We start from the raw sequence: 26,446 nt of genomic DNA, 5'->3' as shown, positions 1-26,446 counted from the left end.
TGGAGCTGCCCGCAGGGCCGGATTCGGTGAGCTTTTTCCTGCTGCAGCTACAGCTTTAGCTGTAATGTGGAATTGTATCCTCGTTGCCTCTCCACGGCCATGCTTGTCCTCCCTTAGGGCTCGTGGCCCTGGCCTGGCCCTGGCCCAAGTGTGCCCTTGTGCCCGTGTGTGCCCGCTGCGTGTGGCAGCGATGGGAGCGGCTGCTGGGCAGTTCCACTGTCAGCCCGAGAGCCTTGTCCCCGTCAACCGCCACAGCTTCCGTGGGAGACGGGCCCATCTCCGTGGAGTGGGTGCCTAGATCCCGCGTCCCATGGGCTGCCACGGTGTGTTCGCTGGACGCCCGCCTTAGGGGAACGACTACGGCAGTACAGACACGAGTCCCACCGAGGCAGCGGCGCAGGAGGGCACGCAGCTGTGCCGCCCGCGCCCCAGCAGCCACCTCCCGGGGCTGAGCCCGTGTCACCCGCTCCGCGCCGCCCCGTCCCCGCTGCAGCTGCGGCGCCGAGCGCATCCCGCTCGGCTGCCGGGCCCGCTCCCCGCGCCGGCCAGGCCGGGAGGAGGAGGAGGAGCAGGGGGAGGCGCGGAGCCCTCCGCCCCCTGCGGCGGAGCGGGCGAGGCGTTAGGACCCGGCGGCGGCTGGGCGGTGCGGACCGGAGCCGGGGCCGAGCCGGAGCGGTGCGGGGGAGCCGCGCCGCCGCCTCCTCCTCCTCCTCCTCCTCGCTTCTTCTTCCTCCCGCAGCCGCCCCTGCCCGTCGAGGCAGCGCTCCCAGGCTCCCCCGGGGCGCTCGGCATGAGGAGGATCAGGGCTAATGCCATCGCCATCCTGACCGTCGCCTGGATCTTGGGCACTTTCTACTACTTATGGCAGGACAACAAGCCCCGCTCGGCGGCTGCCGGCAGGTCCGCCGGAGGCGGTAGCGGCGGCGCCCGGAGCGGGCAGAGGGCGGCCGGCAGGCTGGAGCTGCGCCGGGAGGAGAGGACCATCCCCCTAATCGTGAGTGAGCGGCGGCCGGCAGCATCCCGTCCTGCCGCGGCCGGGAGGATGCTCGGGGAGAGAGCCGCCGCGGCGGGCGCGGGGTGCGCCGGCGGAGGGCTGCGCTTTGCCTTCGGGTTGCTTTCTGTTTATTTTAGCATTCGTGCTTGTCACCATGGCAGCCGCTACAATCGGGGAACGGGGTGGGCACTCTCGGGGGAATAGAGTAATGCCGTGGGTAAAGTGTTTGCGAGTTGTCGCCGCCGCTCTCAGCCCGGGCTCTGCTCCTTCGGCTGAGAGCGGCTGCCCTTGGCCGGGGAAAAAGGCGCGTGAAACAGCTGAAAGGCTTTTGGTTCGCCTTCAGAAGGTTTACACATACAGATACGTACGCATGTATGTGATCTCAGTGCTTTCCCGTCAGGACCAGCTGAGAGCCGTGACCTCTCACAAGCCTTTCCTCGGGCCAGCCGGGCTCCGAGCAGCGGGCCGGGGGCATGCGAGTGGCCGTACAGCTGGTACCGACCTCTGCCTCGGTCCCTCCGCTTGGCTGTCAGATGGGGGGCCAGGGCGCCGCTCGGGACTTTTGTCTCTTTCAAGCCAGAGGCAGCAGTGTGAGTCAGGCTCAGGCTGGGGTTTGGGCAGGGAGATGGCGTGAGCCCGCGGGGCTCCCTTCCTAACCCGAGGAGTAGTAGCAGTGCCCGATGGGCTACTTCAGTTTTGTTGAAAGCCCCATACTCTGCCCACCTTGGGTATCTGTAGGCTCAATAGGGGGATAAAATTGAGCTCCTGACTTGAGGGTGATGAGGACCTTTCTGCTCTGTCCGTGGGGGTGACTTGTCCTCCCTTCAGCCTGTATAATAGCATCGATAAAGCATCCAAACTCTAGACAATCTCTTCATAAAAAATAAATCAGCCCCTGGAGCAAGAAGTGGCCCAGCAATAGCATTCCCAGGAGTAATCCAGCTGAAGCAGTTCGGGAACTGCACTGTGTGTCACTCTTTGGCTGCGAATCCATTTGTCAGCCGGTTATGCACTCATGGAAGCGAACAAAAGCAGCAGCCCGGTCAGAGTCAGAGCAGGGGCCAGGGGCCAGGCGCCAGGGCCGCTCGCTTTCCTCCCTGGCTGGCACTGGGATTTTTTTGGCTGTGTCTCACTTTTTTTCACCTGTAAAGCGGAGATAAGAAGTGTGTGTATCGGTGTTTGGGGAGCCCTGAGAACGTTTGGAAAATGCAGTCAGAGCAGTCTCAGCCCTCAGGCAGCAGGGTGGAAACTCTTCAGCTGAGCCTCTTGGCCATTGCTTGCAGCTGCTGAAACTCAAAAGTCAATGGTGAGGCTCTTGGGCAGAGCGCTTCTGTTATTTGCTGCTCACTAGGGCTGGGGGCTGCCGGCATTTCAGGCTGCTCTGCTTTGGACTCTGTGGAGCAGGACTGTGGAAATGAGTACGGTGAGGAGCTCTGAGCAAGTGCTAATATTGCTGTAGCCCTTTGGGTGCACTGGGAAATGCTCTTAGGCTGGCTAGGGCTGAGTTGAACAAACGGAGGATTTGGAGCACCCCTGCTTTTTTGATTCCACCTTAGTGGCAGAGGAAGCTGCCCCTGAGCCTCTGATTTCTTGTGTGAGCTTGAACATGCTGCTCCAGCAGTTCTATTTCTCTGTTCCCCCGCTATCCCTTCTGGTTTTTTATAGCATTTACTTTAGTCCCTCTCAGAGGGCTTGTGAGGTTACATGAATCCATATCATCTGCCAAGCGCCTTGAAATCCTCACGAGGAGGATGCTGTGGCAGTGCTACACGTTGTTATATTGCTGGTGTTTGGGGGCGGGGGGGACATGTATGTGCTCATGCCTAACCACAAACCCTCTCCTTACAAGACTGTGCTGCACAACAGCCGCTCCAAATCTGGTCTTGCTCTGAAAACCATGTAAATCATCCCATCTCTGCTCCATGCCTGAAATCCCTTAGCAAGGAAAAATAATCATCCTTTGCATCTCAAGTCCCTCTGTAGCTGTGGTCCCAGGATGTGGCAGCCCTCCCAGCAGGGCTCTCAGCAGCAGCTGAGATGAAGGAGGACCCTTTCCTGATTCACCTGGCAGTGGGCCATGGTGGAAATTTCTCATCCTGACCTGCCGTGATGTATTTGCACAGAGAAGGGAAACAGGAAGGGTTTGTGGTGTTTGGGCTTTCCCTCATGCCTGCAGGTTTCCCAAGGGTTTGGTGGGTTGCCGTGGGAGGCAAGGTGGTAAAATGCAGCGTGTACTCCTGTAACTATGCAGTGCTATAGCAGGCTTAGCAGTGATGAGCACAATGAGCTGTCCCAGCCTTGGCCTCTGCCTGCGCTACCGGGGCAGAAGCAGGGAAGCAACTGCGTGTGAGCACGGGGCGGGAAGGTTGGTGGAGGTCTGGGGACAGCGCTGTCCCTCAGGGTGTGGCATCTAGCAGGGTCTGAGCAGGGGGTCTCACGGTCTGAGCTGCGTGTGTGAGCCTGAGGGTCGGTCAGGCTGGGGCAGCAGCTGTGCGGGCAGCCCTCAGCCTGCGGCCGGCTTTGTTCCCCAGCACAGCCCACCACCCTCTGCCAGCCAGCACAGGAAATGTGCCAGTTCTACTGCCCCGCTGCAGAAATAACCAATATAGAGAAGCAGCTGTCCTTTGGCAGCACAGAGCCTTCAACTCTGAGTTCGTTCCCCTCAAAGTCAGATTATTTGACTTAATGTATGACGGTGGTCATGTGTAAGGGGAGGTGTGCCTGTGCTCTGCGTCCTTCTCTATTCCTCGGCTTTCTGCAGAGCCACTGAGACAAGCTGCCCGTTTTGGTCCAGCTCCTGATTTCCTCTGCTCTGCATGAGTGACGGTGTTGGAGTTCAGGTTTGGGCTCATCTGCAAATAATGGTGACTCATGTGACTTACGGGTCTCTGGAAAAATATTTTTCCAGTTTTCTAAAATTGGCTGCTTTTCTGTCTGGGAAAAAGCAAAAAAAAATCTTTATCTTGGATGAGTGAGTCTAAGAGCTCTGCTCTTGCATCTATGCTATGACATTTCAAATCCTGAGCAAGCGAAGGTGCACTGCATGGGTTTAAAAACTGAAGTGCTTTCTAGGCTTGTGTTTTTCTACTTTACTCTCTCTTAGTGCAAGGAATAAAAATCACCTCAGGTAAACACTGTAGTCAATTGCAAGTCTCAGCTTGAAACTGTTTTTTATTTCTTGACCTCATATTTATTAGCACAACTTTGAACTTAAAATCTGGATGTCTTATTCCTGGAGTCAGCAGGGAAATTGTTGAATATTTAAGCTGGGGCATGGAGCTGTCAGAGATCCATGTCCCAGAAACAGCTCGTGCATTAATGGTGATCCTACAGATATCTGCTTTATATATAGATATCTTGACATGTGGCCTCTCTGCAACAGGCTCTTCACAAACAGGCTCTACAGATGCTTGAAATGAAAATTCAGATATTGGCAAATGGCAGGGCTCACTTGGTGACACAACAAGCCCCTGCATGCTTCTCCTGCTTACCACAGAGGTAGAAACACAAGTGAGTACCACACTCCTAGAAATGCATTTTTTTCTCTGGAGCACAGCATGGTTTCATATGGATTAGAAGGATCCCTAAGACCTCTGACAGTTGGTTTATGTGTTTCTGGAAGATGAGCTTCTTCCCTGGACTCTTTTCTGTCTCTTCTGGGCAAAAGGTTGTCTCCAGGAAATTTCCAAAGACCAGAGGCTGTGCTATGTGTCTTTGGAAGGGCTTCGGCATCATTCCTGCACTATGTCCAGGTGGTTAATTGTGCCCCATGTGCTGCATATCTGCTTTAGTATGGCACTGATGAGCAGAGCCCAGGGCTCTGCTCTTCCCTGTCTAAAGACTGCAGCATGGGAAGCTCGCCCAGCGCACTTGTGTCCCGGTGAAGAGAGCGAGGCCATTGCTGCAGTGTGGGCAAAGCTTGTTAGTGAGAGGGATGGTTGGTAGGCAGCTTTGAAAGAGAAATTTTTCTGTTGGCTGACTGTGAGCTGAGGGTGGGTGTATTTGCTCCTATTCCCTAGTTAAAAGCAGGATGTGAGGCTGCCCACAGGATTCTCTAGCTTGCTGACTTCTCTGGAGTGGCAGGAAAGCAGCAACATGCCTGGAAGTTGGAGACAAGAGTATCATTATTTAAATGCTCTGACTTGTGTTGAGCTGGTGGCCTGCTGCTCTTTGGAGCTGGTATGATGCCTCTTATCTTTGTCAGTTGCTCTTTGGAGCCGGTATGTTGTCTCTTGTCTTCGTCCTGCCAACTTCTGTGACCCGTGTAGCTGCTCTGTGAGCCCACTGCAGGCAGTTTGGCAGGGGAGAGGCCCTGTAGTGTAATGCTGGCTCAGGTCACCTGGGCTCAGCCCTCCTGCCTGCTCCCTACCTCTGTGCTCAGCCGTGTAGAGTGAGCACTGGGGAGACGAGATCAAGGTGTCCTCTTTCCTTGTAGCAAAGGGTTTCTAAATGCTCTGCAAACATCCCTGAACTGTGTGTCACCTGCCTGTGGTGAGACAGCAAGCAGGAGACTCCGCTGGGACGCTTTGCTCAGAACAGGTGGTGTGTGTAGGCAAAGAACAAGTTGGCGAGGAAAGATGTCAATTGTTTAATTCCCACGTCTCGTTTAGCCAGAAAATAGGCAGTGGCTGGGCTTTACCTGCCTCTCTGAATTGCCAAACTGACACTTTTAGCCATGCTCGTATTTGCCACCAAGTATGGCCACCCTGATGTATGCTCTTCAGAACCTGGAACACCAAGTTAACAGCACGCTCTGCTGCTTTTGTTTTTTGTTGCCTTTGGCTCCTGGGTATCTGAATCCCACAGAGCAGGTGCTGGCTGATGTTCACCGCACGTTCATGAATGATTTTATTCTCATCCGTTCATCACGTCTCCTCTGTGTGCAGCTTTCAGAGGATGCTGTTTTCCTCACAATTGGGATAAGCTGCAACTTTCGTGGTTTGCTAAATGATGCCATTTTTCAGGGACCTCTGTCCCATGAGGCTCCTGCATGTGTGCCTGCCTGGAGGCCGGTCTTGTAGCCTCAGGCATGTAATTCCGGAAACTGAGGTGGATCCTAAGTAAATAAAAAACCCCAACAAACACAAGAGAGGGAGCAGCACAATTTCCTTGCATTGACATATTGCCAGGCCTAATTTCATGACCTGCTATGCTATGGAGAGAAAAGCCCTAATTTTTAATGAGGTGCCACCGTTCATTTCAGCAGCTTCCTTACCATTTTACTCATAGCAGATTGGTCCCTCTCGAGTCTCCTACCTTTTGGAGCAAGGATCAGGCATATGGCTCTGTAGGTTTCTTTCTGCTCTTATGCTGAGTGTCTGAGTTTGCACACGTGTGGACAGAGCACGGGAGGCTGTGTGGTCCCCCCAGGGCTGTGATGCTGCCTGTAAGCCAGACCACCATGGCTGCAGCAACAGGGGCTTGAGGCCAGGAAAGTACCCTGAGCAAACCAGTGAAGTTGCCACGTTCAACAGCTCATGGAAGGCTCTTGTTTTCTTAAAACATCTTCCTTTCAAGTTAAAGCAGAGTGGAGGAAACTTCATCTGTCCATCCTAGCAGCCTGCAAAGCAGCTCTGCTCCCTGTGGCTCTGCAGGTATCTGAGGTGTTGGAAATGAGATGGAAAGGAAGCTGTAGGTTGCAGTGCCAGCAGATTTGCAGGTGAAGGTGCCCCTGCCAGTTGGTGAGTTTGTCTGTGCTGTTCAGCCTGGCCCATTCCACTGCCAAAATCCAGCACCTGCCTGGCTCTTCCCAGCGCCTGTATGGCCTCTGCTCTTCCCAGTTTGTATCAGCGTGGGGGACACAGCCCTTAATGCTTGGGGTTTTGTGACAGCCATTCCTGCTGTGGCCAGACCCCTGCAGCACTGAGTTTTTTGGGGTGGATCTCTGTGGCATCTCTCTTATGGCACATGGGGGCCTGTGCCAGCTCCCTGGGAAAGGATGACGTGGTAACTTTTTCTCTAAGGGTATTACTGCAGGAGGAATATTCAGTGACAGCTTGATGGTTTAATATTTTATTTACAGTGTTTATGTCTTAAAAATGGGGGAATGGCTGCTGTTTGCCTAAATGGCAGAAAATGATTTTGTATTTAATTTGTTCCAGGGGCCTTTGTGATGCATTAAAAATAAAAGAAAAATAAAAGAAATTATCCACGATAGTAATATTAATAAAATTCAGTTGGCAGCACTGGCCTTAATTGTTAATCAAAATGATGCTGCAGCTGCAGTGAGGTAGCCAGGGCTTGGGGAACGTGGTGGTCTGGGCAGCTTGGAACAGTGTGCAGAAGTGAGGGGAGGCCCAGTGCAGTGCTCCTGAGCATGATTTTTTTTTACTAGAGCCTTTTCATTAAATCAGTGGGTGAAGCAGTTGCAAGTTTTAGCGAGCTGAAACATTCTTTAGTATGCAGCTGCTTCCTCAGTTAGATTTGTCTTTGCATATACAAAACTGTCTTAAGATTTAAAGACTAAGATTTTAGCAGTGCTGCTAGTAAGAGAAAGCTTTGACAGACGTCTCAGGTTGCTGTTTGCCGTGGTGAAACTTGGTCCAGACACTTCATCCCAAGGCAAGCAGGTTGAGTCACTTCAAAGGCAAGGGCAGAAGATGTTTTGTTTCAGTGGCACTGAACTGGCACCGCCCATTTTGGGGCACTGAAAACTGGCTTAATCCTGTTAGGAAAACATGCAGGGCACAAAGGCAATGAAAGGAGCAGAGGCAAATGTGCTGGGGATGAAGCAGGTGGGACAGCGGGGGACCCTTGCTCACCTGTGCATTGTCTCACTTCTGCAGGGGCAGCCCCAGGACAGAGCCCAGCAAGGTGGGAGCTCTTGCTCTTCCTTGGCTCCCCATAGAATGCCAGCTGGTTGTTCCTATTCTGTCACCCCAGTGCCAGTCCCAGGACCTTGCTTTCTTTCCAGTTTTGGTCGTGTATGCTGCTCTCCAGCCCTATCTGCCAGCTCCTGTGCTAGGCTTGTAGGCTCTTTGGGGTTGTCCTGACAGCTGTCACTGCTGTTCTGTCTGTCCAGTGCCTAGCACAAAGGCCGTGATCCACAGCACGTCCCATGTATTGTATTAACGTAAAGACTGAACCACGGTGAGACCTGTGGAGTGAGAGTTGAGCTGCCTTATTGACTGAGTTGAACTCATCTTCCCCACAGGCTCTTCATAATGCCTCAGTTTCCCCAAAGTCTAAAGTGAAAATTTTATCTGCTTCGCAGGGTTTTTGGGCAACTTAGCTTGCAAGTTTTGTAAAGGGCAGGAGATGGGAGAGATAACCTTAGCAAAAGATGTGGTTGAGTTCTCCCTTTGTATACCTTCTGAACAAGAAATTAGCAGAAATATAGCAGGTCAGGGCCAATCTGCTGCAAGAGGAAGGTGTTGAAGGCACAGCGTGGGCTGCTCCATGTACTGAGCAACAGGATTTGTTGGAAAAGGCTGTGTATTACCTGCTACTGTATTTTGCTGTGTCTTTACAAGCACACATTCTTGCAACTAATAAAAGTGATAAAGGACTGGAGGTGGACTGTCCACTTCAGATTTCCATGTCCCGGTTGTGCTTGAGGCTGTGGAGACAGTGAGATATATGGCAGTACATTTAAAACAAAATCAAAAACAAAGTAAAAAATAATACATTGGTCTCTTGGGCCCTATCTCTGCAGAGAAATTACCCATGTTGTGATGTGCTTTGGGCATATGGGTAATTTCTCAGTGTTGGTAGTTCGGGTTTTTGATATGCAGCTGCACGCTCCCTTTGGTGCTGCTTTTTTTTGCCTCCTTCAGGGGCATCATCGCTGCAGAGACCTGCCTCAGCTCCCTCTGCAGTGCCCCTGCAGGTCTCCCATCGCTGCTGGTGTCCCTGTGCATCCCCGGGATGCGAATGAAGCTGTCACGTGTGGCTGCCCCGGGGCTGGGAAGCTGTTCTGGCTGCTCAGGTGGTGCTTGGCTGGTTGTCCTGCCGTGCTGGAGCTGGAGGGTTCGCTTTGCAGTTCAGGCTTCAAGGCTGCCGCGGTTGGGCTGGGGCAGTGCTCTAACTTCAGACTCTTACAGCGTGGTCACTGGTGACATTTGGCTACAGCTGCAGAAAATGGTCTGCTTTAACCTCTTGTTTTCAAGTCTCCCACTTAACCAATTTTTCACCTTGTAAGCTGTAATATGATCTTTTTGAGGAGGCTTTGTTTAACAGTAGTAGAGAGAGAAAGCACCTGTGCTGAAATCTGTATCAGACATTTTGTGGGCCTGTAAGGAAAAAAAAAAAAAAGACTATTTTTCTTGCTTTTATTGTTTTGGATAACTGCCCTGAAACAGCTAGAGCTTGGCTGGAAAAGTCAGCCCTCGCCACTTTCATTGCTTCTAACCAATGAAAGTGTCTTCTGAGGTTCTCTGAAAAAATCTTTCTGCAGGACAAAAATTGGAAAAATGATGCTTCCCATCTGCTTGCATGCTGAGTGCCCTGAACAAAATATTTGGTGCCAGAGATTGTTATGCCCAGTAATGCCGTGCTGGAACTTTGTGCCTTTTGGTACCAAGTATGCAGTGAAAAGGATAATGAATAAGGAAGAGTGTATAAGAGCTGCAAAAAGCAGTGCAGCTCCTTGGGTAGCTGGTCAGTTGGTCTCTGAGTATCGGAACCTGGATACAGTGCCAGTGCAAATGGAAGCCATCACATCCACACAATGAAATTGAAACAATTGTGTGCTTCCTATGTAGTTCCCTGTAGTCTTTTGAAATCGTTAAAAAATAATAGTAAGGTATTGGAGTTAAAAGCTGTGAATAGTGCAAGCCATTCATGTATTTTTTGGTGGATTTTTTTCTTCTTTGTACCTTTCAGTGAGATTTATTCAGATCTGGTTGTATGGTAGGGATTACCAGCCACCAGGTTGCTGATGGAATAGGCTATATTTGTCTCCCAACTTTCTGAAATGTCTCCATTTGGCTGAACTACCTGTTTTATGCCTAAGGATAGGTAACAGCCTCTCACGGTGACCTCTGCGGGGTTGGCAGCAGCGCTGATGGTGGGAGCATAACCCTATCTCCAGTCTAGGGATGCTGAGTTGCCACATGCCTGTTGGTGCTTCACTTGCAGAGCTGGCTCCTCTGTCAGGGGCAGGCTGGGGTGATCACAGGGGTGTTTCTCTCATTGCTCAGGGTGGTGTTTATCCCGAGCTTGGGTTGGCAGCCAAAGGATGCGATGAGGTAACCCTTTCAGAAATTCTATTGGAGCGAATCTGAATGAACTTGGCATTTGTTTGTATCCTCCCTGTGTTTGGGTAGTCTGAGTCTGGTTGTGCCGTGCCTTGGAGTGCCAGATTGCTGCGCCATGCCTGCTAGCTGAGTGGCCCCATGGGACATTTTGGGGCATTTCCAGTCTGTGCTGTGTAAACTGGACCGCACTGCCTGGGCAGCCCAAAAGAAATTTTGGGAATGGCTGGGAAATCAGTGTCCCATCAGGACTAACTGTGAATCTGTCAGGCCAGGCAATGATGAGATGAGGTCAGGTGAAGTCTGGCCTTGGAGAAGCTGCCCAAGCACCTCTCAAACGCTGCCTTTGGCTAAATGTGAAAGGATTTTAAGTGAGCAGTTGGACTGCTGGCTCAGGTCAGGTCCTTGAACAGACATCAATCTCATGCTACATGTTAGGCAAGCCGTGAGGAGGTGGTTAACAGTGAAAGCAAACACTGTCCTTACAGCACAGGATGCAGATTGAGCCACATCGGGTAATAGGAAAAATCTGCTGATCTGCCTGCATCACTCTCCTTACAGCATTATTAAAAATTATGTATTGTAAATTATTTACTTGTTAATTTTCTTTGATTCAAAGACTCACTTTCAGGAAAGACATGTTGGAGTTGAAAGGAAACATAGTGGGGTGATACAAATGATTGTGTGGCAGGGCTAAAGTGAAATACAGGTTTTGGCTACATTCTTCTCCCGGTGGCTGTTCGGCTGTTAATTGTGCATTACTGCCCTGTGTGGCTGGTACCTTTGCTACCCCTTGTCTGTGTGACTCAACAGGGCTACCTGGGTGCTTCTGCCACCCCCATGGTTTGGATGCCTCAGTCATGGCATGGCAATGTCATGGCAGTTGTGTTCTCTTGCCCACCACCAGCATTCTTGGGGCAGCGTGTCTCCACTTGCACTGAGGAACTGGAGGGGACAGTCTTCTGTGAGGACTTTGTGAGAGACATTTGATGTGTGCAAAGCTGAGCCCTTTAAATCTTGGTGCCCTAGTTAACGGGGATTTAGTCCTTCCAACCTGTCACAGTCCATCTCATTTTCCCCTCTTTCCTTTTAGTTAGAGGATTTAAATTGTCGCATTGAGCTTAAAGGGGATTGGAATGCTCTGTATTTTTCTGCTGCTTTTGCCCAGTATCTCCTAAGAGACATCACAAAGAATGGCCAAGAATGGATAAACAAGTATTAACACCGCTGCAAGTGCTAAAGAAAAGGTGAGAAAACTCTCCCTACCCTGCTGTGCCTGCATTATTGCCGGGTCTGCGCAGGATGCTGGTGGCCTCCCGAGCTGTGCCAGCTGCCCCACACAGCAGCCTTAGTCTGTGTCTACAGATTGCCTGGAGGCAGGAGCAGGGACTTCGGGCACTCAGCTGGGCAGGACCAGCAGCTGCAGGAGGGGAGAGTGGTGGTGGGAACTGGGTCTAAGAGGGGATTCCCTTCTTATTCTTGTGTGCCTCCTGTATCATAGGAGCCGTGTAAGGCTCCCCAGTTCACCGGTGTACAGGAGGGCTGCATGTTCAGAAAACCCAGTACACAGTTCTGCACGGTTCCTTCAGCTTGGCTTCAGCAGAATCCAAGACCTAAACTTCAAGTGAAGTATCTTGACTTGTTTTTGGAGGGACAGGAGGGGAGTGGTGTGGCCGGGTGGTGCTGTTCACCATGGAAGAATACATAGAAGTGTTACAAAGTAGAAATGCAGCCTGACCATTTGGACTCCCTAGTTCATGTAGCAGTGAATCTAAGAACTCAGGGACTAATGCTGCGCACGGTATTTATTAAATATCCAGGAAATTGCTAAACTAAGTCTTGTGACAGATTCATAAAGACTAAGTTAATTTTGAGTATCCACAATACATCATCAGTTTTCTTGTCCAGCTTTCCGTTTGTCCTTTTATGATTCTGCTAGAAATGCACTTCCCACGGCTGTGTTTAATTTTTGGCTCTGTGCGGAGCTTAAAGTGTGGTCTTCACCGTTCTCTGTGGCAAGGACAGCCGTGAAGCATATTGTCAGAAGGTTATTTTGAACCATTAGAGGCAATTTGTATCTTTCTGGTCTTGAGAAGGTGAGTTGAATTTGAATGGAAAATATTTCCACTGAGATCAGAATTTGCTTTAAATTTTCTGTTCAATATTTTTCTTCCCAAGATAAATGCCCATATCACTGTCCCATATCTGATAGGGGTAAATTTAGATGCCTTTTGATCAGTGCCTGTCAGTTGGGAGCCATTTGAGCCAGATGCTGCTTGTCCTGGGGTGGGCTCAGCATCTGTGCAGTGCAGAGATCAGATTTGCACTGGGTCGCAGTGGGGGTGACTCCAGCCATTATCTGGAACTGCTTTGGCGGGAGCTTGGTGAGGGTTGGCAGTGTGCTGAGGGTTCCGGTGCAAAAGGAGAGACGTGGGGAGAAGCTGTTCTCTATGAAAAGTCCTTTTCCCTGCCCTAGGTGTAACTCTGTGTACCAGGAGTGTGCGCAGCTCACAGCTGGATGTGTGTGTCTGTAGCAGGTTCTTTGTGATGTGAGGGACATGTTTGGGGCCCTTCTGTGAAGGGAGAGTGAGACAGGGAGACTAGTTGAATAATAAACCATTAGGGGCTGCCATAAGCCTGTTTGGAGTTACCAGTTGCCTCGCCATCCTTTTTCAAGCAATTTGCACGTAAGAGTTGCATGAGATCTCTCTATTTGTCTTGTTCCTCTCCAAGACCTCACACAAGGCCTGTACTGCTGGGTGCTTCCTATTTATCTGCAGATCTCTTTGGCTATCCAGACTGCAGGCTCTTTTATGCAAATGTGAACAGAAAAGACAGCTTCTATCCTGGAGTTTATAACCTCTGTACATGAGTGAGATAAAGAGTTGGGGATTGGAAGCATTCTTTCCCCCATTCCCCTGATGGAGAGCTGAGATGAAGCCTTGAGCTCTGCTGAAGCAAAGCATTATTCAGAACTGCTAACCTCTGGTTATTAACTCTGATGAAAATACCAGTGAAGCCAAGACAGCGTGGATATTAATTGTGTACCAACACATATTCAATGAATTTGCTGCTGGATTCCAGTTACTACCCCGAGACAATTAAAACTGTCCTGTGGTAGCTCCTATTGCAACTGGCCATCCCCCATTACATTTTGCATTGACAATATATTTGGACCACCTCCCCATACATTGTAATTTCTATGACCAATGATGGGTTGGCCGCCTACAACCACTTTGGCACATAGTGTATGTAACCTGAGTGGGCTGGGACACCTTGGGTGATACAAATTTGGCTTGTGGCTGGAGGGAACGTCTTGGGAAATCCCCTCTCATGGATTACCTCAGTTACCTCAAATGCCAGCTCGGGTTTTGGCGTGCATTTCTTTCTGCATGTTCGTTTTGGGGGAAGAAGTAGCATTTGAGAATAAGCTACTGCTAGGGCAGGAGACAGGTTAGAAAAATCTTCTAAGTGATGTGTAAATGTTAATCATTAAACCTGTTACCACGTAGCAGCATGATTTCTCATAATGATTAACTGCCTCACCGTGCTGTACTGAAGTGAATCTCAGGGTGTTTGCTGAGCTCTGGAAGCTGGGCTTCAGCTTCTCCCACCTCAACCCAACTGCAGAATGGTGTTGAAACACTCCTTAACTGGCTGGGGCGATGAACAGCAGGGCTCCTTGGGGCTGATGGTGCTTCTTCATTCTCAATTCTGCTTTTGAAGACTTACATCTCACCTTAATCAGGGTGAAGAGCAGTTCCCCATGTTACACTATTTTCAGTGCCAAATGACATCCTCAACCACATGCTTAAACTGTGTATTTTGCTCTTCTGACTGGAAAATACATGGTAACACTTTTAGTCATTCTCTTTACAGAAAGAAAAGAGTATTTTCATCAGGGAATATGTTCCTGGCATTTGTAGCATGTACTCGTTTATTGTCTTGCTACCCGGTTCTTTACACAGACAGATAAAAACAGGAGTGCTGGATGCTGAAATGCTTATATGCCTGGCCAGTGGCATGTGGCACAAGTTGTCACGGGCACTACCACCTGACTGGGCATATGGCCTTTTTCCCACAAGTTATTAACAGTCAAGTGCAAGTACAGCAACACTGTCTACTTTTGTAGGAGCAGAATTTTACAGGGGTGAATTTAGCTGGTTGTTCTCATTTTCCTTCTAATAGGGGTCTGAGTGTCGGGCATCCACTGCCGCCACTGCAGACCCAGCTTTGTTCTGAGAAGGGATACTTGGCTAGTTCAGGCTCCAGCAATCTGGACAACATCATCTGGAAGACGAAAAGTTACAAATGGGCAGCCAGGCCTTTACCACCGTTATTTTGGCGAGTGATATTGGGTAATATTGCCAATAATTCTCTAATGCAAGCAGGGAAAACTTGGCAGTCTTAAGTGTGGGGCCCCGGGGTGCAGCCTGTACCTGGGCTGGATTACCCACTCTGTGCAGCATGCTGGAGAGCCCCTCTCCCCATCAGAGGGGTGAGGAGTAATGTTTCTAGGTCAGCAGCAATATGCCATCAGGTGAAAGCTCCTAACAAGCACAAGCAACTCAACATCCTTCAGTAAGTCTGTCCTGCTTGACACAGACTTGCTATAGGTTCTTGAATATCTCCACATGGTGCTATTGGGGTAGTGGGAGTGGGACAGAATTGCTTCTGCAGAATTGGTTTTTCAGAATAGCTCTGCACTGTTAGCAGAAATGGGCTCTCTGGACTCATTTGAGGGGAAAAGATGGCCAAAATAGACCAAAAGTCTGATTGATCTAAAAGAAATATCTTTGCTCCTGAAAAGGGTGAGTAAAAACTCCCCACCTGTTTGGTGGTACCATTCAGGCTCCCTATAGGCTGTGCTTCCGGAAGAACTATGTGCAATTCTCCTGCCAGTTCACTACCTCCAGCATTGCCAAAGGGTGTGTGGGGAACAGCTGCATGGGAATGTCTTCAATGTTAGAGGGCAACTCAGCTACCTGTTCCCAGGACAGACACCAAGTCTGGCAAGGAGGAAATACAAACAAGGAATTTGTACTGTGCTTTAGTTAAGTGTTGACCTGAAAGAACTTGTCACTGTGCATTTCTCAAAAACATGTTTTAAAAAACTCTATTAGCTTTAATGAAATTGATTTGGTACATTTCTGAGAGTGTGACGGTGTGATGGCAGTATTCTCCTTCATTTGCTGAACTGGCTTATCTGAATTGGAGGAGCTTGCTTGGTGCTTGCTCAGGACAAGGAAGGTGTGTGAAGAAGTGTGGAGTGCAAGGACTTTTTTGTCTTTATTGTGTTGTCCTATTACAGAGAACATGTGGAAGTTAAAACCTATTTAGAATAATTTTAATAAATTTAAAATATTTGAACGTTCACTGAAATGTAGACTCTTGATATTGCCTTAAAATAACTGCAGCCTCCCTGCACATGCTGACTGCCTCCTGTAGAAATGGGTCTATGACTCCTGGAGCTTCTGGCTTGCTTTGGGAGGTACAGAAACCACCTGATAGCTCTTCCTTTCCCCTGTCCCATTAAATAGGTTGCCAATATGAAATGCAGTAAGCACAATGCTATGGTTGTAGTCTGTATTGAGCCAGATTGGAACCAGTGTCTGGAAGCAGCAGGAAAAGATTATCTAAGGATGCTGGGGTTACAGAGTAGAATTCAATGTGACTAGGCTGGAGCTGGCTGCCCTTTAAAGATGTGTGGTTTGGGAGGAGAGGATTGCTGTCAGAGAGGCCTGTCTGCTCCTTCAGAGGTAATTTAACAGCCTGCTTTCCATTCAGGCAAGGGAAATGCTATCAGTGGATTTTTTCCTATTGTATTAAATGACCTGTCTGTATGTCATGGCCTAATTGTGTTACTCCAGAGAGCAGTGGATAGAGGATGATTTTCCTTCAAAGTTTCCTTTGCTGCATTGGAAAGGGACTGCTCCCATCTGATTCAGCTGCCTGGCAGCCAGATTTCTCTCTGCTGGTCAATAAACAGAAACTAGTTTTATGCACCAGAAGCTGGGGTACTGGCTGCTATAGTTATGACTTAATTACTAGTGTCAAATTAATTAGGACTTTGATATTGCATCAAACTAAGGATCTATCTACTAGAGAGGTACATGTTGAAAGTGAATCCATATATCTACATTAAACAGGTTTGTAGTGGCATCTGTTCTGCCCAATGGTTTTCACAGGGAAAACAGTCCACAGACAATAAGGCTGAAACACTTCAATTGGTACTTTCAGTAATAAACATTTTTTGCATTGACAGGTCATGTGCACTTGACTCCTCAGAAATGTGGTAAGTGTTTCAGCATCTTCTTTTACAGATCAAGAGTCTGAAGGAGGCTCAGAAAGGTTAAAGTCTTGATTTACACTGATTGCTCAGGCTCCATTGACTTTCTCTTTGAATGTCTTTCCCGCTGGGCATTTAACTGACATCCCCTTCCTTAGAGCTTCAGTGCGAGTTTAAATAGTCAGGGCTCTTCTGCAGGGAAAGCAGGGGTAATAAGGAAAATTGAAGTCAATGTACCCTGCTGATGCACAGTGCCAGCGTGCTTTGCCCCCCCCGGATGATGCTTCTCCTCATTGGGTATGTTTAGAAGGCAGCACTGGGAGTGCTCAGGTCTCCGTTTGCAAGTGGGACATCTTGCAGTGCTGCGAGGTTCAGGCTCTTATAACGAGTGGCTCAAATGAGGCAGACAGTAACGAGTTGTCCAGGAATGGTTCATTGGCTCCTGCCTGAAAGAAGGAAGAGTGTCACTGTGATTTGTGCTTTCCTAGCTATGCAATTGAATTGAATTTTATCCTTGAACTTGGTTCCTGGTTTAGACAAAATCCCTCATATGAAATACATGCCATTTGCACAGGGTTCCTAATTGGAAGAATTAATCATAAACATGGGCATCTTTCTCTTGTTATTATCGCAGGGGATAGAGATTAATCACATCCCCAGAAATTCCTCAGAAACGTGTCTGTTGTTTACTATTTCTATGAAATTGGCAATCCTTGATGTCTGCAGAAAGATGAGGTTCCTTATGATATTGCTGTGCTACCATTATTATGCTTTTAATTAGTTAATGAACTAGTTACTTTTGTGTTGAGGTAGTTCCACAAGGCTTTCTATCTGTTGATCAGCAAATGCTTGAAACTTGAATATTCGAAAATATCTAGATCTGCAGGGATGAAGGGGCAAAATCTCGGCATGTTTAAATTTTTAACAGCAGCCCTCTCCTAAAACACCTATGTTTTCCTCTCCCATCCTGCCACTAGAAAGGAAGGGACAGAGTGCAAGAAAATAACTTGCTATGATAATTTCAAAATTAACAGCTTGGTTTGGGATACTTTTTGTACCCTGCTTTTTTTCTCTGCCCTCCCTCAGGTGGCCAAGGCATGCCATTTTGGAAGCATTCAAGGGAGAGAAAGTCCATTGTCTGTGCAGAGTTCAAGAATTAGAGGTTAAAAATGGCTTGTGAGGTTCTTCTTTGTGAAACCTAGCTTCTAGCACCAGGGATTAATTGCTTACCTTCAGGCTTTAAGGGTCTGTGTCTTTTGCAGAGAATAAAGCAAGAACATCTTGTAGGCTGCAAAGCACATCAGCCTTATTTGAAATGTTTGCTGGGGGTGCAGCAGGTCCCTCCTCCTAAGCAGAAACTATCGGACTACTGCTGAATTGATTTTGGTGGGTTTTTTAGCCAATAACCCCCATTTATCTCCTTGGGGAAATTTTCTTTTAGCTGGTTTGTGTCCTTTCTTCCTCTCCAGATGGATATCATGGTATTAACAGATGGCTAAGGAGAAACATTTCCTTCCCTGACTAAAAAGGAAGTGAACAACTTCTAACTTGGCGAAGACTTTGCCCTCAACCCTGGAGCTTTGAGAAGCAACACCAGTGTGGCAGAGGCAGATGGGGAAGCCCAGAGAGGTGGCTTACAGGGAGAATGGAGGGTGTTTTGAGAAGGTCAGTGTTGTAGCAGGTGGGCTCACTTGTACTGTACTGGGCCAAATCCCACTCTGGCTCCCACAGTATGTCAAAGTTGGTATTTTCAGCTGCTTCTGCCCTTTAAGCATAAAAGCTAGGTCATCAGTGGTCTTACTGGAGAGGAGACAAATATTTGTCCATGTGTTTAATGAAGACCTGCTTTTCAGTGGCTGCTTTGCACTGCTGGAAGCAGTTAAATAAATAAAACACTGTGGGTTTTAGACTAGCAAGGTCTTTTGGGTGAAGGACTTGGGTAGATCTGAAAGTAGATGCTTGATGAAGCCGTTTTGTGCTTTGCAGTTTTTCCTTTAAGCTGAGATGGAAAGGGAGTGTTAATCATTTCTCAAGGGCGCTGCAAGACATGACTGCAGTCTTGTGAACATCATTGATTGTGTCCTCCAAAAGATCAAAAATGGCTGAAGGGTAGATAGCTGTGGTGACTTGCTGAAAAAAGCGAGAATATTTGATTTGAGAGCCTGCTGGCAATTATTACTGCTCCCCTTGCTCTGAGAAGGCACTAATCTTACATTTTGCTCTGCAGGTTACGATGAGCAACTATGCCATTCCACCAGATTTTGCCAGCTGCTAGTAGGGACACTACTTGGGAGGTTGTGAAGGGTACCAAGACATCCCTCATCTGTCCGCAAATAATGCCTGTATTTCCTTGTCCCTGGGTGCTGCCTCCCCTTTGGGCTGTGGGAGAGGCAGAGGCAGAGTCAGTGCAGTCCCATACCTGCGGGAGATGTGGGCCCTGCTAGGTCTAGAGACATCTTCCAGTAGCTGGACTGAGAAGACACTGAGGGATGTTAGTTGAATTTGGAAGGAGTGTGAGGGGCAACAGGAGAAGCAAAAGCCAAGTGATCTCTACCAGATGCTGGCTGTGGTTCCTGAGGAAAACTATTCTTGCTCTGTTGCCATGATGTTTGTACTCAGGGTTAAAGCACTTGGGTGGAGGTGAAGATACCATTCTGGTAATGTTTTGCTTCGGGTGGGTTGACTGCAAAGAAAATTCCTGTTGTTAACCTGGTATTAACTGGGGGTATGAGAGGGATGATGTCTGTTACTTGGCTGGTGACATGAAAGTGCGCAGTGAAGGGTAACGTAAAGTCATTATTAACTAAAAGAAGTTGAGGGAGTTTTTTTCCCTCTTGGTTAAAAACTTACTGCTTCACACAGGTTAAGACAGTGCTCTGGGAAGAGATTGAAGGGGTGAATGTGTGCAGGAAAACAGAGGGTGGGGATGGGTGTTCTATATATGCTTTTCCCACTTACTGCTTCCCCACAAAATTTATCAGTCATTTGGAATTTGGTTCTGGCAATATTGCTCTATATGTTATAAGAGGAGGAGTCTGTTAAAGGCATATCTGATGGGTGAGGGAGTAAGTGTAGGATCTTTCATCTGTCAAGACGTTACCAGGTTAGAGATGGCTGTTTGCTGAGGCCGTTGTGCACCCTAGTTCCAGCTGAGCACTGGCTGGAGGACAGGGTGGAAAGGTGCCCGTTGGACTAGCAGCTCTCAGTTCAGCTCCAAGGACAGCTGGAGTAGCATTGCTGGAAATATCCTTGCAGTTTGAGCCACTGGGCTAAATGGCTCCATAACTCAGAGAGTTAATATTAACCTATAGATAGAAAAGTCTGACAGCCTCTGACTCAGAGCATCTAAGTAACATGGGATGGGAAGAGCTTGCAGGGGGCCTGGCAGGATGGATAAAGGAAGCTAATTTGGAGGGGAAGTACATTGCAATCGGGAAGATAGGACCAGCTTTGTTTCCTTGTGCTTTTCCCCCTGGCTCTAGACTGCAGAGAACAGCAGCTATTTAACATCCCTGTAGACCTTCCTCACTTTCAGATGGGGAAAAAAAGGGACAATTTTTTTTTTTTTAGGAAACCAAAGATATGGCTACATTCACAGTTTCTGAACTGAGTTGTCTGGGAGATTTGTACATGTTATTTGTGTGGGCATATACTGAAAGCCTTGAGGTTCTTGTTGCTGAGACTTTTTTCAGTACAGAGGGTTTTTATTGTCTTTGTACTTCTTTTGGTGTTTTGTTCAAAGTAGTAATTCAGATCTATTGTTTCTCCTACTCTTTGAGTGGTACAAACACAATACTGGCAAGCCATTTGGACACCTGAGCAAAAGCACTGGAGATCAGAATGCCTCTCTGTATTTACCATAAGAATTGACATACTTACCTACAAAGATGCCAAACCTGATCAATTTGGCTGATGCACTTCCATCCCCTTCAAGCAGAGGTTCATCTTGAATACCTTTAGTTTAAAAGCCGCAGAGGCATCCTGCAGAAATGGGTGATAGAGCAAGGAGCTCTGGGACCCGGCTGCCTTCCTTCCTCACAAGCTTCTCTTGTCTTGGGCACCCGGAAGCAGGATTTGGGGCATCCAGGAGCTGGGGACAAGCCAGGTTACCCTCCTGTGTGAGGGTGAGCTTGCTCAAGATGGGATCACTCACACAGATATCCTGTGGTAAAGTCACCAGTGGCTTGCAGTGGGTAGACCCCTCTTTAGCTGGAGGTGATCTCTGAGTCTTGCAGCAGAGGCCCCACCAGCAAAAACTAGTGAAATGCTTTCAACTCCGTGGATTAAAATCACAATAAATGAGCATTTACTTGTGGTTGCTATGATAGTTGTAGTACCTTCACCCGTGAGATTTTAATGGATTTTTTTAGTGTTCCCAAGTTAATCAGCCTCCTTGAGGTAGGTACCTTTTCTCTTGACATTTACAAGCATGTCTTAGACCTGGCACGGTAGGATTTGAACTGTTGACACTGCTTAATGCAGAGATATTAATTGCTATTGCATTGCCTTCGCCATGGTGCATGGTGGGTGTCAATTGTCTCTCTCAAAGGCAGCCATTTCTGAAGCAGTCTTTCTCATATTACAGTTTTGCCTTCAGCGAGGAAAACCACTTTTCTGCAATGAGAAACACAATTTCTTCCCAATTTCTTCCCTAATCTGTGACTAAAGATCGGTGAACTTCTGAAAGATACCTTTCTACTTTTCTCTAATGAAATTACTCATTTTCTTGTTCTGCATGACTGACAGATAGCTATCAATTCCAGGCCTTTAGTGTTGCAGTGCAAACGTGCTGCCTGTGTTTAGGAATGATTATTCATTTGCAGGAACCGCACCAGGCAGTTACCCTCTGTGAACTGGCATGCAGACATGGGTTGTGTGCAGTCCAAGTGCATCAGCAAGATAGGTGTGCAAAAGTTGCTCCATTTTATGATGGACATACCTCACAAAGGTTTGGTGCTGGGAGACAATTTTTTTATTGTTTAACTTCACTGGTTTCTAATGAAGTGGGCTGCTAAGCTCTTCTGCTCCACCAGCTTGAGGCATTGGTTGCTAAAGTGACAGCTTTCCAAAATTACCCAAATGTACCAAGTGTTTGGCTCTTAAAAAAAGATTAATCTTCTGGCAAAATAATATTTTTTTTCCTGCTTCTGGAAGGATTCTCCTGTGGGTAGCCTTGATTCTGATCTTGACTACATTTAGTTATATTTGAGGATTAAATAGCTGTCAGTCAACATTTTTGTCTTTTTCATGATCTTTAGAGTAGCCTGTAAATGGTATGCAGGAAAACAAGCTGCTGTCCAAGCTGTGTGTTGATATGGCAGGCCTGGAAAACAGTCTTATGATCATTGTTTTAAGGCTTCTGTAGATCACTACCCTAAAGTGAACTCTAGCATTGAAGGAAAAGTTGGCTTTATGTTATTTGTGCTGGTCTTGTAAACTGCTTTTGGCTGAGCTGGTGGAAGAAGAAGCTGAAAGTGGATGCTCCTAAGAATCTGATGGGTGTTCTGAGGAAAATTAATCACAAGAGCTCCCCAAGAGGTAAGAAATGCAGCGATGTGGTGCCGATCAGCGTGGGTAGGAAGCAACACCATGCTGGGTGCAGGTATCAGAAATGGCTTTGGTGAATGAAGTAGGCAGAGCCCCACAATCGCAGTGGGGCTGAGGCAGGAGCTGAGCATCTCCTCTCAGCACCCTGCTCCCAGGGAGGAGGCTCTGCCACATGCACAGCACACTGTGAGGTTTCCTTCTCACATAACTGGGAACTGGCTCTCTGTGCACAGGATAAGGACTTAGCTTTAAAAAAACCAAAAGCAACAAAACAAACTAAAAAGTACTGTGGTATTGCTATGGTAACAAACATCTAGAAATGCGGACAGATCTCTGTATTAACTGTAGGCTTGGGCTTTATAGCCTGTGCCCTGGTGGTTGCAAATGCAATCAGAGACAGAAATGTGCTGTAAGGGGAAACAGCAGGAGGTTTATGATACCTTGGGATCTTTCCAAATATGAGACCTACTGCTTGAGGCAGGCTAGGAGCAGTTGCAGGCTGTTGGTGTGTGTCTGTCACTGCCTGTTCACTACCCAAGCAGGCAATGAGAGATGAGCAGCCAAATGCATTCTGCAGCCCTGAAATATCCTGCAGTTTGAGTTTAAGAATAGCTTGGGTCCTTCATCAGACATTTGGAGGGCTTAAACTCATTGAAGGAAACGGGTATCATTTGGTGCTTCCAGCAGCACATTCTATGGCAGGCCTGGGAGGAGGCAAAGGGAGTTCAGCTTCTTCCCTGGTGTGGTGCTTATTTATCTGTACGGTAGTTCTGGGTTTTGCTTTGTTTTCATTCTTGTTTTCCACTTTTCCGCTCTTTTGGGCAGTATAAAAATCCTAGTAGAGGGAAGGTACCAGTAGCAAAGCACGTTGAGTTTCTGGCAGAGATGGAGCAGGTCCTTCGACAGCATGCCTACGGCGTGGGGTTTCTTGGTAGCTTAGGTAGCCATTTTCCTCTCCAAAAGCATCCACTGGAAAATACTGCAGGACTGGGCAATAGATAAGGAGAAGACAGGAGGGAACTTCCAGAATGGCAATTACAGAGGTGTAGGGCACCCTGCTATAATTATAGAGGCTGATGTTAGAAGAGGGAAAGACCTGTCCAGAGAAAGCCTGGCTTTGAAGAGGAGAAGACCTCAAAATGACAAAGATGGTGAGGGAACTGGACCGTCTCTCTTGTGAGGAAACTCTGAGAGAGCCGAATCTGCTCAGCCTCTAGAAGAGATGACTGAGAGGGGACCTTTTCAGTCCTGAAGGGAGAGTGTCAGAGGGTGGAGCCAGTCTCTGCTCCATGGTGCTGAGCAGTAGAACAAGAGGCAATGGGCAGGAAGTGATGCACCTAAACATGAGGAGGAACTTCTGTCCTCTGCTGGTGACCATCCACGTGGAACAGATTGCTCAGAGAGGTCGTGGAGTCTTCCTCACTGGCAATATTCATGACCCATTTGGACACAATTCTGTGCCATGCGCTTTAGGATGACCCTGTTTGAGCAGGGAGGCTGGGCCAGATCACCCACTCTGGTCCCTTCTAACTTTACCCATTCTGTGATTCTGTGAAAATGTTGTCTCCTAAAAAAGAAAAGTCTTGTCTCCTACATCCCTCCCTAAGGGTGATCCTAGCAGGATCCTGGCATGTGTAAAGGAAGCCGCCTCTTAGAATGCAAAGATTTCTCTGGCTTACTGCTGTTCTGGTTCCCCTTGGGACCAGGTTGCAGGCCTGACTACGATATCAGGCTTCAAATGTTTTAAAGCTACTGCGTGTGAGATATCAGTGGGGCCTTGATCTGGACACTTTTGGCATGCCACTTGTTTCTGTTGTGCTTTGCACATGATTGCAGGGAAGCAGAGGAAGAACTCCAGAGAGTTCATCTCCTGCATGAGGGCACACATTGGCATGTAATTATGTGCAGTCATGCCAGTTAAAGCTTTCAGTGGACATGCATGGTAGAGGTAGCTTTGTATTGACACTTCAGGATTGCCTTTTTTGCTGAGTGCCTAACCCTATAACCTTAAATATGCCTTTTTTATATTGTCTTGGGGAGGAAGGGACAAGAGAGAGAGCTTTAAGCTGTATGAGTGACAGCTGTATAAGGAGCTGTATATATTGACAGATCATGAAGAGTCTTTCATCAGTACATATATACTTAAATATCTTAATTAGGGAGAAAGAGTGAAGAATGCTGTCCTGGCAGTTGGCTAGATTATGAGCAGTTAATGCTACTGAGCATGAGAGCTACTGTTCATGTTCTGGTTGCAGGGACCTCACTGGCAGCTGCCTTTGTGTTATCAAGAATAAGATTTGAACAACTAAGTCTGTTTTGTTCAGTACAAGGCGCTCTGCTGAAGAGCGTTGCTCTTTATTGACATTTGGGTGTGCTACTGGTCCAACCACCTTCAGCACTGCCAGAGAGAAACTGCCTGGAACGGGGCTTGGAGATGAATACACTGCCGGGGTGCCGTTGGTCCACGGTCTTGCCATGGTCAGACTCATACAGAATATGTTTTACATTCAACCAGCTGAGGTAAGAAATGCTAATTCCAGACTGTTACGCAGAATTACAAGCTGACTTCTCTTTCCTACTAACTTTTTGTAATCTAGGACAGGCCTCCTGCATCTTGTTGCCTGTAACAGCCCTTTTAAGTTTTTGTGGGTTTTCAGGGTTTGGAGGTTTTTAAAGTTTATTTTGTGATATCTTTGATGCTTGCAACCACAGTTCTGCTTTTGGGTTTATGATTTTTTTTTTTTTTTTTAATCTACTTTGAGCAAACCTCTCAACACACTTCCTTTGTTCATGTTTGCTCGTCGCCCATATTCCTTTGTGGAGCCAGAAATGCTGAAACCCAACAAGAGCAAGCCAGAAATGTGAAGAATGTCTCAACTTTTTTTTCTGTTTGGGGGAAAATGTTTTACAGACTCCACACCTCGAACAAGCTGTTTTGCTTTTAATCTTTACATCACCACCACAACCTCCAGCCAGAAATTTATACATTATTTGTCTTCTGGGTAATGAAGGCCATTAACAGCATCATTAAAATGGTTTATAAACAAGAGCCATTTTCCAGAGCAAATAAAGAGTTGTAAGAAAGGGAACCTTAGTGTGCTAAGCAGTTCAATTTTTCCAAAATTCTGAAAGATAGCAGGGAAATTGGGTCCTCTGTGAGTACCCAGTGTGTGTTTGTTTCTCATTGTTTGTATTTTTGTTGTGGCTGAAATTCTGCTGGTGTCACTGGCAATTTTACCACTGAATTTAACTAGTAATTTACAGTCACTCAAACTTCTACGTTGTGTTCTTCTGAACATGAACAAAGCCTGTGCGCTTCATGCAGCTTTGTGTGGAGAGGAGAAGGCAGAACTCACCGAGCAGTGCTCATCCTCGTGAGCAACCCTGTGGGTTTCATGGAGCTGTGACAAGACTGGATGTGCCTACGTTTATTTTTCATTCATATTTATGAAGGCTGATGAAGGCCTGAGCAAGGTTCTTTGACCAGTGGCTTTTTGAAGCTGTTCTCTCTCTTTGGCGAAAGAGGTCTGTGTGGTGGAAAATGCACCTGCCAAGTGCTGTTGTGTTGCCCAGGATTGTGAGTGGAGGTCAGTCAATCCTACTGGTTATACTCAGCCATCAGACTTTGGAAGAGGAGAATTTTTTAAAAAGCATCTGATGGATCTTGAGAAGGGAAAATTGTCTTCTTGACAGTATTGGTTATACTCACACAACACGCCTTGAGGAGCCGAAGGTTAGGGTCACAGCCCCAGCTATGAAACAGACACCCACATTTCTTGCTGTGACCCATACGTGAACTTTGAAGGTGAAATCTTGCTCACAGAGTGGGAATTGCTGAGCTGAGGACTGGGTGAGCCAGGAGAGGAGTCTGGTATGTCATCAGTGCAGTTTTCAGGCGAGAGGGAAGTGGCACTTGGTTGCATGACTCTGGGAGCTTTCAGAAAATGGAATTTGGGCAAAATTTCATTAGTTGAATATGTGGAAAAAATGCCAGACATACCTTTTCATAAATGAACTCAAAACCAGCAGCTCCCAAAATCTGCCTGAGCAGATTTATGGTTAAGCTAGGCCAAAAGAAACAGCTGTAGCCCAACGTTTCTGTAGTGGTGATATTGCTGACCACAAACCATTCAAATATTACCTGATTGGAAAATCAAGTTCTGTGTTCTTTACCTTCTGGCTTTTGAATTTCTAGATATCCACCTTTTTTCTTTTTTGCAACTATGACAGCAAAAATTTATCCTAGCCATAGAAAAACTGTGAGTTCTCCTTACAACATAACCCAGGAGTTGTATCTTTACAAGGTGTTTTTACAGTACAGAACTTTGAGCATCGTGTGTGCAGAATCAAATTTGTATTGGACAGGGATTGATTGAGTATTGGAGATTAAAGATCCTCACTATCACTGACTTGGTTTTGCTG

At 47.5% G+C, this 26,446-nt stretch overlaps 1 protein-coding gene across 6 annotated transcripts in view; it reads left to right on the top strand.

Annotated features, from left to right (window-relative positions):
- The window catches only part of GALNT16 (polypeptide N-acetylgalactosaminyltransferase 16), an 82,689-nt gene that overhangs the window by 7,642 nt on the left and 48,601 nt on the right, over positions 1–26,446 (top strand). The window contains exons 1-2 of one of the 6 annotated variants that reach the window (XM_040068014.2): positions 921–994; positions 16,454–16,483. The exons of 2 other annotated variants lie outside the window; for them this stretch is intronic. Coding sequence is in view for 2 of the 4 variants with exons in the window: in XM_040068011.1 (XP_039923945.1) it covers positions 791–994 (204 nt within the window). In the remaining 2 variants the exon portion in view is untranslated. Of the gene's footprint in view, positions 1–662; positions 995–2,340; positions 2,418–11,327; positions 11,436–16,453; positions 16,484–26,446 lie in introns of those variants that run through there. 3 more of the 6 variants (XM_040068011.1, XM_040068013.2, XM_040068015.2) reach the window with 3 other exon arrangements.

The sequence above is a fragment of the Hirundo rustica genome, chromosome 6 (assembly GCF_015227805.2).
Source record: "Hirundo rustica isolate bHirRus1 chromosome 6, bHirRus1.pri.v3, whole genome shotgun sequence".
NCBI lineage: Eukaryota > Metazoa > Chordata > Aves > Passeriformes > Hirundinidae > Hirundo > Hirundo rustica.
The sequence above is the reverse complement of the archived record's forward strand: the minus strand, read 5'-3'. Positions and strand labels throughout refer to the sequence as shown.